The 13,781-nt window shown below is 44.4% G+C and overlaps 1 protein-coding gene across 1 annotated transcript in view; it reads left to right on the top strand.

The window, feature by feature from the left end:
• ATG7 (autophagy related 7) overlaps positions 1-13,781 on the top strand; it is a 194,089-nt gene that overhangs the window by 52,041 nt on the left and 128,267 nt on the right. The window contains exons 12-15 of the mRNA XM_049766270.1: positions 5,278-5,436; positions 8,471-8,665; positions 10,918-11,121; positions 12,973-13,088. Coding sequence (XP_049622227.1) covers positions 5,278-5,436; positions 8,471-8,665; positions 10,918-11,121; positions 12,973-13,088 — 674 coding nt within the window. The remainder of the gene's footprint in view (positions 1-5,277; positions 5,437-8,470; positions 8,666-10,917; positions 11,122-12,972; positions 13,089-13,781) is intronic.

Here is a 13,781-nt window from a genome sequence, read left to right as displayed (position 1 = left end):
AGGCAAGCTCTTGAGGAAAAAGAATCTAAGAGTTAAATTTAGAATTACATACAAAAATATAGTTTATAAATGTCTGTATATCTAGTCTCATTAAGTCTCCCCTCAAAAATAATCTATTCTCTAGAAATGTGTAAGAAAGGGAGAACTTAGGGTCTTTTATTTAATTCATTAGCAAGCGTCAATCTTGAATTTTATTTTTTTTTGTGAATTGTGTTTTTTCTCTTCATGTCCTTTGGGTTGAATTAATTTTATTATGGATGTTAACTTTTCTGCAATACATAGATACTGTTCTCCACTGCCAATATTATGACTCTTTGAGAATATTATTAAATATCAATCTTTTCTTCAAGGTTTGCCAAAACTCTTTTATGTTCAGATCACTATCAGTTTTGAACTTAATTTTGTTACAAAATGAAAAGTAAAGGCCTAACCTTATTTCCCATAAAACTTGTTTCATGCTCTGTTCTATCACTGCAGCCCCTAAACTCTATATTTTCGTGGTATCTTAGCTAATACACTATATATAGATTTTTAATCTATATTCAAAAATTACATCAACATATTCTGAGTTCTAGAAAATAAAAGCAAGCACTGTTTTTAGCAATAGGATAATGTCCTAGATGTTGACTTAGTACTTGTTGGCTTAGTGCTCTTGAGTTAGGGAAGTAGTGAGTAACTTGAAATTTTGAGGGGGGCAGAGAAGGAAGGAATCTTTGGAAACTTTCATAAATGTTTCTGTGTTTAACCTTTTTTTTTTGATTATCTAGTGCTTTTGAGTTATCATAGTCTTTTCCTAGAATATTATTTATATCTTCTAAAATTAAGAATGAATTGATATAGAATATATATGGTATGCTCTGGTCTTTTTTATCTCATTCGATTTATATTTCATCTTTCTACATACATAATGCATGTTTCTGCTTCTCTCTTTTCTTCTTATTCAGACTTGGCACAGAAACTTTTCTATTTCATTTGTCTTATGAGAGAGAGATCTTAGCTCTTGGTCATTTGTGAGTTCTGTGTTTCGTTTTTCAGATTTGCTACCACCTACTTTTACTATTTTCTTTCTATTTTGAAAATTTTATTGTTCTTTCCATAGCTTCCAGAATTAAGTGCCTAGGTTTTCTTAACATTTTGGACATTGTAAAATCAGTGGAAATGCATTATAGGAAATTTGTAAAGTATAAAAGTTATAAAGGAGGAAGGGGTGACACCATTTTCCTATCACTTCTTCCACTTACTTAATCTCAGTGTTGTTTTTTATAGGAAATCTTTATTTAAGCACCATGATTACAAGCATAACTGTAGTTGGGTTTTAGTCATAAACAGAACACCACCCTTCACCAGTGCAACATTCCTACCACCAATGCCCTCCCTCCCTCCATCTTATTGTTTAAGTTATTTTTTGTTTGTTTGTTTTGTTTTGTTTTGTTTGGTGCTTTTGGGTCACACACGGTAGCACTCGGGTTATTCCTGGCTCTAAGCTCAGAAATCACTCTTGGCAGGCTCAGGGGACCATATGGGATGTCTCAAATAGAAGCTAGGTCTGTCCTGGGTCAGCTGAGTGCAAGGCCAACATCCTTCCATTGTGCTATCTCCCAAGCCCCTAAGATTTTATTTTTTATTTATTTATTTATTTTTGTTTTTGGGCCACACCTGGTGATGCTCATAGGTTACTCCTGGCTATGCACTCAGAAATCACTCCTGGCTTGGGGCACCATATGGGACACCGGAGGACCAAACCGAGGTCCGTCCTAGGTGTTAGCACGTGAAAGGCAAACATCCTACCACTTGCGCCACTGCTCCTGCCCCCTAAGATATTTTTAAAGTCTAATTTAATATATAATTATGTTCCTGCTTTTATCAATTAACATTGTAGATATTTCCCTTTATTTTGAAGATGACTGCCTATAAAACATTTTTAACCGTTTAAAATATGCCTTCTTGTATAAGGAAACATAATATACTGATGCTTTGATGCTTTCCCCTGAGTTGGGCATTAGCATTGTTTCCAGTTTTCTACAACCAAGGGTTTTATTGCAGAGAACTAGTCTGTGTTTGTACTATTGTCAGTATTTCAGGTTATTTCCTACAGTAGTAGATTTCCAGAGTTAGATCAAAAGCTATAAACATATAAAAATACATTGCTTTATAGAAAAAAAAATGGGGGGCGGGGACAGGCAGGATACTGATGGTTTTCCCCCAAGCAGTGCTTCGGGGTCTAGGAGGTGATACGTGACCATCCAGGCCAGTGGTTTAGTAATGGGCTCTGAGCGTGCAGCTCAAGCACTGCAAGACCAGGATCAACCAGGGCTGCACCCAGTGATGTTCAGGGGCCTCCAGAACAATGCAAGGTGATGTTTGGGATAACTGTGTGGTATCAGGGGTCATATAAGGCACAGAAGACTTTACCCTAACTCTTTTTTTTTTTTTTTTTTTGGTTTTTGGGCCACACCCTGTGACACTCAGGGGTTACTCCTGGCTATGCGCTCAGAAGTTGCTCCTGGCTTCTTGGGGGACCATATGGGACGCCGGGGGATCGAACCGCGGTCCATCCTAGGCTAGCGCAGGCAAGGCAGGCACCTTACCTCCAGCGCCACCGCCCGGCCCGACCCTAACTCTTGTACCAAATCCCCAGCCTATATTTCAGAAAAGTCATACCATTGGATTTTTCAGTTTTTACTACCACATCCTCAGCAGCTTGGATTAGGGTCATTTTCTTTCGTTTCTTGTTTTTTTGTTATTTGTGTGTGTGTGTGTGTGTGTGTGTGTGTGTGTGTGTGTGTGTGTGTGTGTGTGTTTGGGTCACACCCGGCAGTGCTCAGGGGTTATTCCTGACTCCACGCTCAGAAATTGCTCCTGACAGGCATGGGGGACCATATGGGACACTGGGATTTGAACCAATGACCTCCTGCATGAAAGGCAAACACCTTACCTCCATGCTATCTCTCTGGCCCTGGGTCATTTTCTTTCATCTCTGCAGATGAGTCATTTAAACTGCATAGCATTCTTGGAAGCAGAGGCTAGGCACTCAAACCTATGTGCTGGACAGCTGGTCTGTAGCATGCTCAGGGTGGGTCCCCTACCACCCAGCAGGCCCCTAGACTGCCTGCCTAGCTAGCACTCTGCATCACTTTAAAGGAAAGCGAAGTTGTTGGAGAAACATCTCCAAATCAAGTCCCTGTGACCCTTTGAATTTCCCTTTTCCTTCTCCACCCATAGTATAATGCTTAGCCCATGAAAATAACCTAGAATCCTAGGGCCCGGAGAGATAGCACAGCGGCGTTTGCCTTGCAAACAGCCGATCCAGGACCAAAGGTGATTGGTTCGAATCCCGGTGTCCCATATGGTCCCCCATGCCTGCCAGGAGCTATTTCTGAACAGACAGCCAGGAGTGACCCCTGAGCACTGCCGGGTGTGACCCAAAAACCAAAAAAAAAAAGAAAATAACCTAGAATCCTGAGGCATAGACCAAAAAGTTCTTACTGGGCTTCAAAATGAACAGCTGGTCTAAACCAGGCCTTTTATTTTATTTTATTTTATTTTATTTTATTTATTTTTTTGACCACACCCGGCAGTGCTCAGGGGTTACTCCTGGTTGTCTGCTCAGAAATAGCTCCTGGCAGGCACGGGGGACCATATGGGACACCAGGATTCGAACCAACCACCTTTGGTCCTGGATCGGCTGCTTGCAAGGCAAACACCACTGTGCTATCTCTCTGGGCCCTATTTTATTTTTTTTAAGCTTGATTGATTGATTGGTTTTGGGGCCACACCCAGAGGCGCTCAGGGGTAGCTCCTGGATCTGCACTCAGAAATCACCCATGGCAGGCTGGGAGACCACCTGGGATGCCAGGAATCAAACTGGGTCCCTCCTGGGTCGGCCACGTGTAAGGCAAACACCCTACAAGTGTGCTGTCTCTCGGCCCTAAACCAGGCCTTTTAAAGGGAGGGCTTTGATCTTTCTCCATCTTAAAAACAAGTCCTGAGTTCTTGTGGGATGTTTCCCAGAAATCCTCAGTCTAATTGAGTTTCCAAGAGCCTTGTGGAAGGCTGTTGGGTTAAGAGTGAGGGCAGAGGGGCCGGAGAGATAGCATGGAGGTAAGGCATTTGCCTTTCATGCAGAAGGTCATCAGTTCGAATCCCGGTGTCCCATATGGTCCCCTTTGACTGCCAGGAGCAATTTCTGAGCATGGAGCCAGGAGTATCCCCTGAGCACTGCTGGGTGTGACCTAAAAACCAAAAAAAAAAAAGAGTGAGGGCAGAACCTCAGCTTCATAACTGGTAGTGGCAGGTTTCCTTAGATCATATCATGGCTCTGTGTCAGAAGTCATGAAGATAGCATTCTCTTTGGGTCTTGTCTCTTTTCCTTCCGACCATTGTTCCAATCAGGCTGGACTTCATTTTCTGTGTCTTTAGCAAAGTCATTCAGTAGCCTAAGGATTTTCTGGTGATCCTTTCCAGAATTTGAATTTTATGACTCTTTATAGGAACTGCAGTAGAAGATGAAATCATGAAAAATGTTTGTGAGAAGACTGCCCTGCATTCAAAGTAGTTAGTAGACTACTTTGCCTTTCAAAGGAACAGTACAAAATATATTCTATTGGACTGGTGACAGAGTTTAGGGGTTAAGGTGCTTGCCTTGCATATGGCCGGCCTGGGTTTGATCCCTAGCACACACAGTTTGCTAGTGCCACCGAGAGCAATTGCAGAGCACAGAGCCAGGTCCAAACATACCTATCCCCTTAAACTATAATATTATGTAAGAGGAGGAAAAAAATTTGGAAGTTATTTTTCCCAAGAGTCAATTCAGGCTTTAAGTGAGTTTTAAGATGAGCTGTTACTGGTGCTTAATTATCTGTTAAGGAGGACATGGACACTGTGGGGCCATTTCTAATTCTTTTTTAGACAACAACAGACAACTCTTGGGGGAATTCACCTCCACAGCTTCTCCAGTGCTGCTGTCAACTCTAATGAAGTCTCAGACAGACCCACGCTGACATTCCTCATTACTGCAGGAAACCAGGCCCAGGGTTTAGAATCATGTTGTTATTTCGAAGAAGTTGATAAAATGGATTCTCTCTCTCAAAAACTAAATTACACCAATCAGTTTCCAAAGTTTCCTTTATTCTGAAGTTCCTGAGCTGCTTTGCTGCAAAGAAAGAAAGAAACCCCAAAACTCCCTCTAAGGGGTTTGAAAATCCACCCACCTACTCACCCACCCACCTACATACATTCATATACTCAGACCACCCTCCATGCTCTGTTTTCACGCAGGGTTGGGGCGTCAGACACATCACGTTTGTAGACAACGCCAAGATCTCCTACTCCAATCCCGTGAGGCAGCCACTGTATGAATTTGAAGACTGCCTGATGGGTGGTAAGCCCAAGGCGGTGGCGGCTGCAGATCGTCTTCAGAAGATCTTTCCCGGAGTGGTATGTTGATGCTTGTGGGATGGTAACAGGGGTTTAGACTTAGGCTGGGTGGCCAAATAGGCTTCAACTGTTTTTGTAATCTGTTCTTCATTTCCTTTAGAGGTGCAGAAGCTTCTTAGTTTACTGTAGTCCCATTTGCTTCCACTTGCTTGGTTAGTGGCGTTTCATCTTTAAAGTTACCTCTCGATGTAATGTTATGGAGAGTTCTGCCTACTTTTTCTTCTTGGATTCAGGTCTGATATAAAGGTCTTTAATCTATTTTGATTCGACTTTCATGCATGGAATTATAAAAAGATCTGAGTTCATTTTTTATTTTTGCCTGTAGCTGACCAGTTTTCCCAGCACCACCTGTTGAAGGGCTTCCCTTGCTCCGCTTCAGATTTTTTTTTGCTTCTTTATTTAAGAGGATTTGATCACTGGGACCGGAGCGATAACGCAAGCAGTAAGGCATCTGCCTTATGCACGCTAGCCTAGGACGGACCACAGTTCGAACCCCTGGCGTCCCAAATGGTCCCCCAAGCCAGGAGCGATTTCTGAGTGCATAGCCAGGAGTAACCCCTGAGCGTCACCATGTGTGGCCCAAGAACCAAAAAAAAAAAAAAAAAAAAAGAGTAGTTGATCATATAACTAAGGGTCTGAACCAGAGGACAAATGGACTTGGGAAAAGAGAATCAGGCATCTCTTCTATATCTCTTTCTTTTTTTTTTTTTTTTTTTTGCCCCTGAGTTCCCTCTTATAGATCTTAACAGACAATTGAACCTCTGTGTCTTTAATGCAGAGATAGGGACTAAAAACCAGAACCTAGGGCCCGGAGAGATAGCACAGCGGCCTTTGCCTTGCAAGCAGCCGATCCAGGACCAAAGGTGGTTGGTTCGAATCCCAGTGTCCCATATGGTCCCCCGTGCCTGCCAGGAGCTATTTCTGAGCAGACAGCCAGGAGTATCCCCTGAGCACTGCCGGGTGTGACCCAAAAACCAAAAAAAAAACAAAAAAACCCCCAGAACCTAATCTCACCATAATCATCATTGTGAAAACAAGATGAATGCAGGGGGTGGGGAGGGTTTTTAATAAGTTGTGAGGCATTATTCTGATTGTGTGAGTTGGGGATGGGGGGGACATACTTGTTCTTTCCTGCTTGTTCCCAAAGGATCCATGGCAGTGTGGAGTGAGATTATTAATTTTCCTTTTCTCCCCGGACTTCTTGATAGTCACTTTGAACAGGTTTATGAAGTTAAATTGAACCCTAAGTCTGTGCCAAAGAAAGATCTGGCAAGCATCTTAAGCTTTGTGCTATAGCTGCTTCTTATTTTTGAGTTGCATCACTTGCTTTCAAACCACCAGATAATAATAAGAGACAAGTCATTCCACTCGTTTGATTCAAAATCTTGCCAGGTTTTTTGAGGTCATCCAGGAAAAGCGATTGTGCATCTCGCATACTTAATCAATCAGGATGACAGAGGTCAGGGTAGGTGTCTCTGAAGCATCTGCTTGTACTTACGAACCCCAAGAGGCACTCTGCCCTCTCAAAGGAAGGAAAAAAACACTTTCTTGAAGTTTCCTTTTGTTGTTTTGTGTTTGGTCCATCCCCAGTGGTGCTTGAGGGGAGATACACCCAGTTCTGTGGTCAGGGCTTGCTCAGGATCAGGACCTAAACCTCTGACCTCCTACACTCAGAGCATCTACTCAGCTGATGCTATCACTCCAGCCCTACTTTTTCAGAGTTTCTTTGGTTAGTTTCTTTCTTTTTTTTTGAAAAAACTTTATTTATTTATTTATTTATTGGTTTCTGGGCCACACCCAGCGGTGTTCAGGGGTCATTCCTGGCTCTGTACTCAGAAATTGCCCCTGGAAGGCTGGGAGACCATATATAGGATACCAGGAATCAAACCCGGTCCCTCCTCGGTTGGCCACATGCAAGGCAAATGTCCTACCGCTGAGCTATCTCTCCAGCCTCTTGGTTAGTTTCTTATGGTTGTTAGATTGTTCATTTCGGAAGTCTGCTTTCAAAGCAGTTTTGAAGGTTTGCTCCACTTATTTGGCCTGAAGGCTATCATTTACCAAGCTTAATACAGCAGGATTGACTGAGCTCCCTTGATGTATCCATCTAGGTTCCACTCCTGTCATTGAAGGTCTACAAGTCAATTCCTGTGGTGGCAGTATTTCCCATCACATGTTTGCAAGCGCTCATGGTGGTTGCACGTGGTTGACCTGGGTTCAATCCCCAGCATCCTGTATAAGTCCCCAGAGTATGCCAGGGGTTCCTGAACACAGAGCCAGGAGTAACCCCAGAGCACCACCAGGTGTGACCCAAAACCAAACAAAAACAAAAGCTCATGCTTTATGATGGGCAACTTGGTCACATTTCCAGTTTGGATATGGTTTACTTCCAGGCCAGGTGGGACTCCAGGCTTCACAGTGGCTTTCAGTCTGGCCCTGTGGCTCATCTCCAAGTCTGTGCTCAAGCAAGAACTCACCTGCTCTTTTTATGACTGCAGGTGGTTCTGTGAGCAAGTGTGGAAGAACATCTTACCCCTTTGGTGGATCCCTCTTGCTCCATTCACAAGACCAGGAGAGGCCTCTGAGAGTAGCCTCTGCATGCAAGCAATGTGGGGTGGGGGCCCTAGGCGTACAGTTCTTCTGGAGCAGACCTTCCCAAATGTTTGTCTCAATTTCTTACTTTCTTGTTTGGGGCCATATGCAGCAGTGCTCAGGGATGACTCCTGGTGGGTTCTACAGACCATATGGGATGCTGGGGATCAAACACAGATTGGCTATGTGCAAGGCAAGTGCCCTCTCCATTGTACTATTGCTCTGGCCCTGTTCCAGTTTATTACCCCCAAGGTTTTTTCTGCCTCATGCTATTCCTTTGGGAAGCCCAAGGAGTTAGTCTTGGGAAACTGAAGCAATCAACACCAGATTTCAGAGGAAGTTCCAGTTGTGAGCAGCCGTGCAGACATCTTTAGAGCTGTGGGGAACCCCATGCTCAGGCGGCCCCTGCTTTAATACATACCTTAACTCTCTGGGTGTCTCCTAGAATGCCAGAGGCTTCGACATGAGCATCCCCATGCCAGGGCACCCCGTGAACTCCTCCAGCGTGATCCTGGAGCAAGCCCGCAGGGACGTACAACAGCTCGAGCAGCTCATCGAGAGCCACGACGTCGTTTTCCTGCTGATGGATACTAGGGAGAGCCGCTGGCTTCCTGCAGTCATAGCTGCCAGCAAGAGGAAGGTGGGTGTGCCGGGGCACTGGCTTCTGTCTGTGTCTGGAGGAACCAGCCCCTGGGTAGAGGTGAGGGGCATGGCGCCAACACAGGAGTGAGCCCCAGAAGGATACAGACTTTCTGCCTGAGTAGTGTCAAGTCAAGGGCTGGTGTACTGAATGGATAAGTTTACCCTGGTATGTTTACATGGTCGTTTTTTCAAAAATATTAGGGGACAGAGCGGTGGCACAGAGTGGTAAGGCTTCTGCCTTGCCGACACTAGCCTAGGACGGACCTTGGTTCTATTCCCCTGGTGTCCCATATGGTCCCTCAAGCCAGGAGCGATTTCTGAGCGCATAGCCAGGAGTAACCCCTGAGCATCACCGGGTGTGGCCCCAAAACAAAACAAAACAAAAATATAAATAAAACAAAAGGTCACCTTAGCCCTGCCAGGAGTGATCTCTGTGATCCCTGAGTGCAGAGACAGAATTAAGCCCTGAAAATTTCCAAAAAAAAAAATTAGCAATGAGAATATCTCATGATGCGTACAAGAGATATCATATTATATGTATCTCCACAGAGAGATGCACATATATGTATGTATGTATTAAGATTTATATATAAGCAAGCATTTATATGTGCCTGTCTTTCTAGAGAGGGTAAGCTAGAAGAAGGAAGAAAGGGGCAAAAGAATAAGAGGAGATGCCCCAAACTATTAAAGAAATGGTTTGGGGTATGATTGGGAGAGCTTTTTTTTTCCTTGCTAAATGCTTTTAATTTTTTTTCTAATGTTTGAAACTTTATGTAAACACCATGATTTACAAAGTTGTTCATCATACAGTTGTTTCTGGTATTCATTGTTTCAGCACCGAATCCTACCACCAAAGTGACTTTTCTTCAACCAGTGTCGTGTATTTTTTTTTTTTTTGGACCACACCCGGCACTGCTCAGGGGTTACTCCTGGCTGTTTGCTCAGAAATAGCTCCTGGCAGGTTCAGGGGGCCATATGGGACACCGGGATTCGAACCAACGACCTTTGGTCCTGGATCGGCTGCTTGCAAGGCAAACACCGCTGTGCTATCTCTCCGGGCCCAGTGTCATGTATTTTTACACAACTTTCCCATCTAATTTTCTGTGCTCCTTTTGGGCTGTCAGTACTGTTAAATTTGGAGGCAGCTTCCAGGGACTGTGGGCCTGGGATATTTATATGCTGGAGGATGTCAGTTGTAGGGGAGGCTCTGGGTCTTTCAGCAGGGTGGAGACTTGGCCTGCTTTCATCCTGAAAAGGCTTTATAGATCTTAGCCTGGAGATCATTTTACCTGGTACGATCAGCAGCTTGTTGGCATTTTCTCATAATTAGTCCTCCTTTTTTTCTCTTTTTTTTTATTTAGCTTTCTTAATTAGAAACATGGAAGTATAAGTTAAATTACAACTAAGTTTCTTTCAGTATAAGAGGTAAATTGTCAGTAAAATTTCATGCAGAGAGCCAGGTGGGGCACTTGCCTTGCACAAGACTAACCTGGGTTCAATCCCCAGCACCCCAAATGGTGCCAAGACCCAACAGGAGTGATCCCTGAACACTTCCAAAACACAGAGATTTCACACAGAAAGTTTGTAGGTCTGGTCCAAACCTCACTAATACTGTTCTTCTGAGACTTATCAGTCTGACCCTGAGAGGTGCAGTAAGCTCATGGCAGAAAGGGGCATCATGAGGACTTTAGAGAAGGTTTTCTACACTTGCCACTTCTCACCCCAGTGACCTCAGCAGTAAAATCTCTCTCACATGCATTCTTCTTGTCTCTAAATGGGAAATGTTTGTTGGGAGTTTCATGCAATGAAACTGCATGAGATATTAAGTCAATCACATGTCAAGACATTAGAACCAACCGAGTCCCCAGTGCTAAGCTTATACCAACACTTACTTCTAGAACTTGATTATACTCCAATACTTAACAGTAGCATAAAAGCATTGACCAGCTACCCAGAGAGCCGTGACTTGAAAATGGTGGGTCTGGGGCAGGAGAGCTAGCACAGCGGCATTTGCCTTGCAAGCAGCCAACCCAGGACCTAAGGTGGTTGGTTCGAATCCCAGCATCCCATATGGTCCCCCGTGCCTGTCAGGAGCTATTTCTGAGCAGATAGCCAGGAGTAACCCCTGAGCAGCGCCGGGTGTGGCCCAAAAACCAAAAAAAAAAAAAAAAAGAAGAAGAAGAAGAAGAAGAAGAAAAAAGAAAATGGTGGGTCTAACCACTCTCCTCTGTGCTGCCTTTTTACCCACAGCTGGTCATCAATGCTGCCCTGGGCTTTGACACATTTGTGGTCATGAGACATGGCCTTAAGAAGCCTAAGCAACAGGGAGCTGGCGACTTGTGTCCTAATCACCCGATGGCCTCTGCCGACCTCCTGGGATCCTCGCTTTTTGCCAACATCCCTGGCTACAAACTTGGCTGCTATTTCTGCAATGATGTGGTGGCACCAGGAGATGTAAGTGATTTTATTGGTGACCCGAGGGCCAGAACAACCCAGCTCTTTCCTTTATGAAACCATTCAACACTTACTTTCATCCCAGGGAAGGTTGCTTCAGTTTTGGAGGGTGGCGTGGTGTCCTAAGGGCCATGATTGGCACTGTAGGCTGTGTACTTTGGTTCATCCTCTAGATGCATGTCAGGTCATTTTCATGGCACCTTCAGGACATGTATGAAGAGTGTAAGGATCTTGAATCCAGTCCAGGCCTGGACTCACTCCCATAGGGTGATGTCTCTTAGAGTCTGTGCTTTTGGACAGTGGTCATCGGTTCCATTGCCTTTAGATGTAGATAGAGCCATATTAGATGTAGTCAGAGTCTAAATTCATGCTTCAGGTATTGAATATTTTCATAGAAATTAGTCCCCCCCAGGGAATCAATAGCAGAGTGGTAGCACATTTGCCTTACATGCAACCAACCCAGGATGGACTCCAGTTCGATTTCCGGCATCTCATATGGTCCCGAGTCTGCCAGGAGTGATTTCTAAGCACAGAGTCAGGAAAAACGCCTGAGCACCACCAGTTGTGGCCCAAAACTAAACAAATAAATAAGTCCCCGGTTATAATCAAGGCTTGCTTAACACTGAGAAATAATTCATTGCTTGTCTAGAATTCAACTTTAATGCAATCTCTCATATTTGATTTGCTAATCCCAGCCCTAGGTTTGGGAGAGACATTGTTCCACTTTTCCTGGTAGCTATTACCCAGATGTAACGTGGAGATGCTCAGAAGTGCAAGCACAATCCTGTTAAGATGAGAGATTGCACAGTATGGCGCCACCTCCCACTACTGACTCAGCAGAAATTTTTTTCTCAAAACAGAGATTCATTTCCAGAGGTTCCCAGTCTTCCTTCTTATAAGACTTGTTCATTAGGGGCTGGAGAGATAGCATGAAAGTAGAGCATTTGCCTTGCATGCAGAAGGACAGAGGTTTGAATCCCGGCATCCCATATGGTCCCCCCCTTGAGCCTGCCAGGAGCGATTTCTGAGCATAGAGCAAGGAGTAACCCCTGAGCGTTGCCAGGTGTGACCCAAAAACCAAAAAAAAAAAAATACTTGTTCATTAGTGACGTACATTTTGCTTGGATGAGTGGCTTTGCTGCTTCCCCAATATAATCAAAGTTAAATACAGTTACTGGAGCAGGGCTGCACTGTGACCTCGATCATAATACAATAGTGCATAGCTGGTCCCTGACTTGCTTGTCACTCATAAAAATTATTAATGATCAGCGATAGTTAAAGTCACATCTCTTCGGAAGGCAAATTTGCAATCCAATTATCTCTACCAACCCCTTACTCTGCCTCAAAGTATAAGTTAACAATCTCTTTGCTTAGGCCTTCAAAGGCTAGTGTTTAGGGCCATGTTGTAGCTAAAACACTTGTATTTCGACTAGGGAGAAAGATCAGTGATAGAACACACATGTACTTCAGGGCCACAGTTGGACCCCCTACTGTATGGCCTCCTGAGCATCAGCAGGTCCCTCACTGGTGGCCCCAAATACATTGACTCTGAAGAAAAAAAATAAAAAGCAGCAGCCAGAGACCACAGTGAGGAAAGCATTTTTGCCTTGCACACCGCTGACCTTCGTTTAATCTCCAACACTGAATATGTTCCTGCAGGCTGACCAGGTGTAAGCCCTGGGGCACAGCAGGGTATGGTCGTTCCCCGCAAAGGAACCCTGAATTTAAGCTGTGGGGCTTCCTCACCTCATAATGCAGAGATGCTACATTGGGAGAAGTGTGCAGGGTTTGAGGACAGGTGAAGGACTGCTCCATTTCAAAGTAGCCCATGGCGCTGACTGTTTTTTATAGTCCACCAGGGACCGGACCTTGGACCAACAGTGTACTGTGAGCCGACCAGGACTGGCAATGATCGCCGGTGCCCTGGCTGTGGAATTGATGGTGTCCGTACTGCAGCATCCAGAAGGGTGAGTCTACTTTTTTAAACACCTTCTATGTCTCTTGGCCTTTTCTCTATCTGACTGTCCTGAGAATCGAGTTGCCCAGCCTTGCCTCAAAAAAAGCAAATGCAGATGATCAAAAAACCTGGTTGAATTCTGTCACTTGGAACCATCTGTCTGGCAGCATTTGGGGTTTAGCCCTTGGAGTTCTTCGGTAACTGACGATGAGAAAGAATAAAAAATGCTGGGCAGGGCCTCAGAACATCCAAGGCCTTTCAAGAACATCCAAGTACTTCTTTTTTCCTTTTTACAAAGTTTTGATGTTCTTTACCCTGCAGAGCGTACGGCATCGCCTGGCTCACATATGACAGAACTTGGCTGTAGGCATGAGGAAAGCATCCTCTTTGGTGACGTAGCCAAGTGGGGTTTTGCTTTCCTTATGCAGGAAGCTCCTAAGCCTGGGATGGTCCACAGGCTCAGAGATGCCAGCAGGCATTTGAGTTTGCTTCTGAACACCTACGCATTAGCCTTCTTCCTATGCTTGTTCCATGCTAGCGTTCTGAGCTGCCTTTCAAACTTCCACAGTCATTTGCAGGTTACTAGTAAGTAGTGAGTGCTCAAAGGATGAAGGAAGGATGAAACAGTATAGTTCTGAAGTGACTGACCCCTCTGAGGATTTTTTTCTGGAAAAGTAGTTCTCTCATTCCAGCTCTTGCATTC

The sequence above is a fragment of the Suncus etruscus genome, chromosome 20, assembly GCF_024139225.1.
Source record: "Suncus etruscus isolate mSunEtr1 chromosome 20, mSunEtr1.pri.cur, whole genome shotgun sequence".
NCBI lineage: Eukaryota > Metazoa > Chordata > Mammalia > Eulipotyphla > Soricidae > Suncus > Suncus etruscus.
The sequence above is the reverse complement of the archived record's forward strand: the minus strand, read 5'-3'. Positions and strand labels throughout refer to the sequence as shown.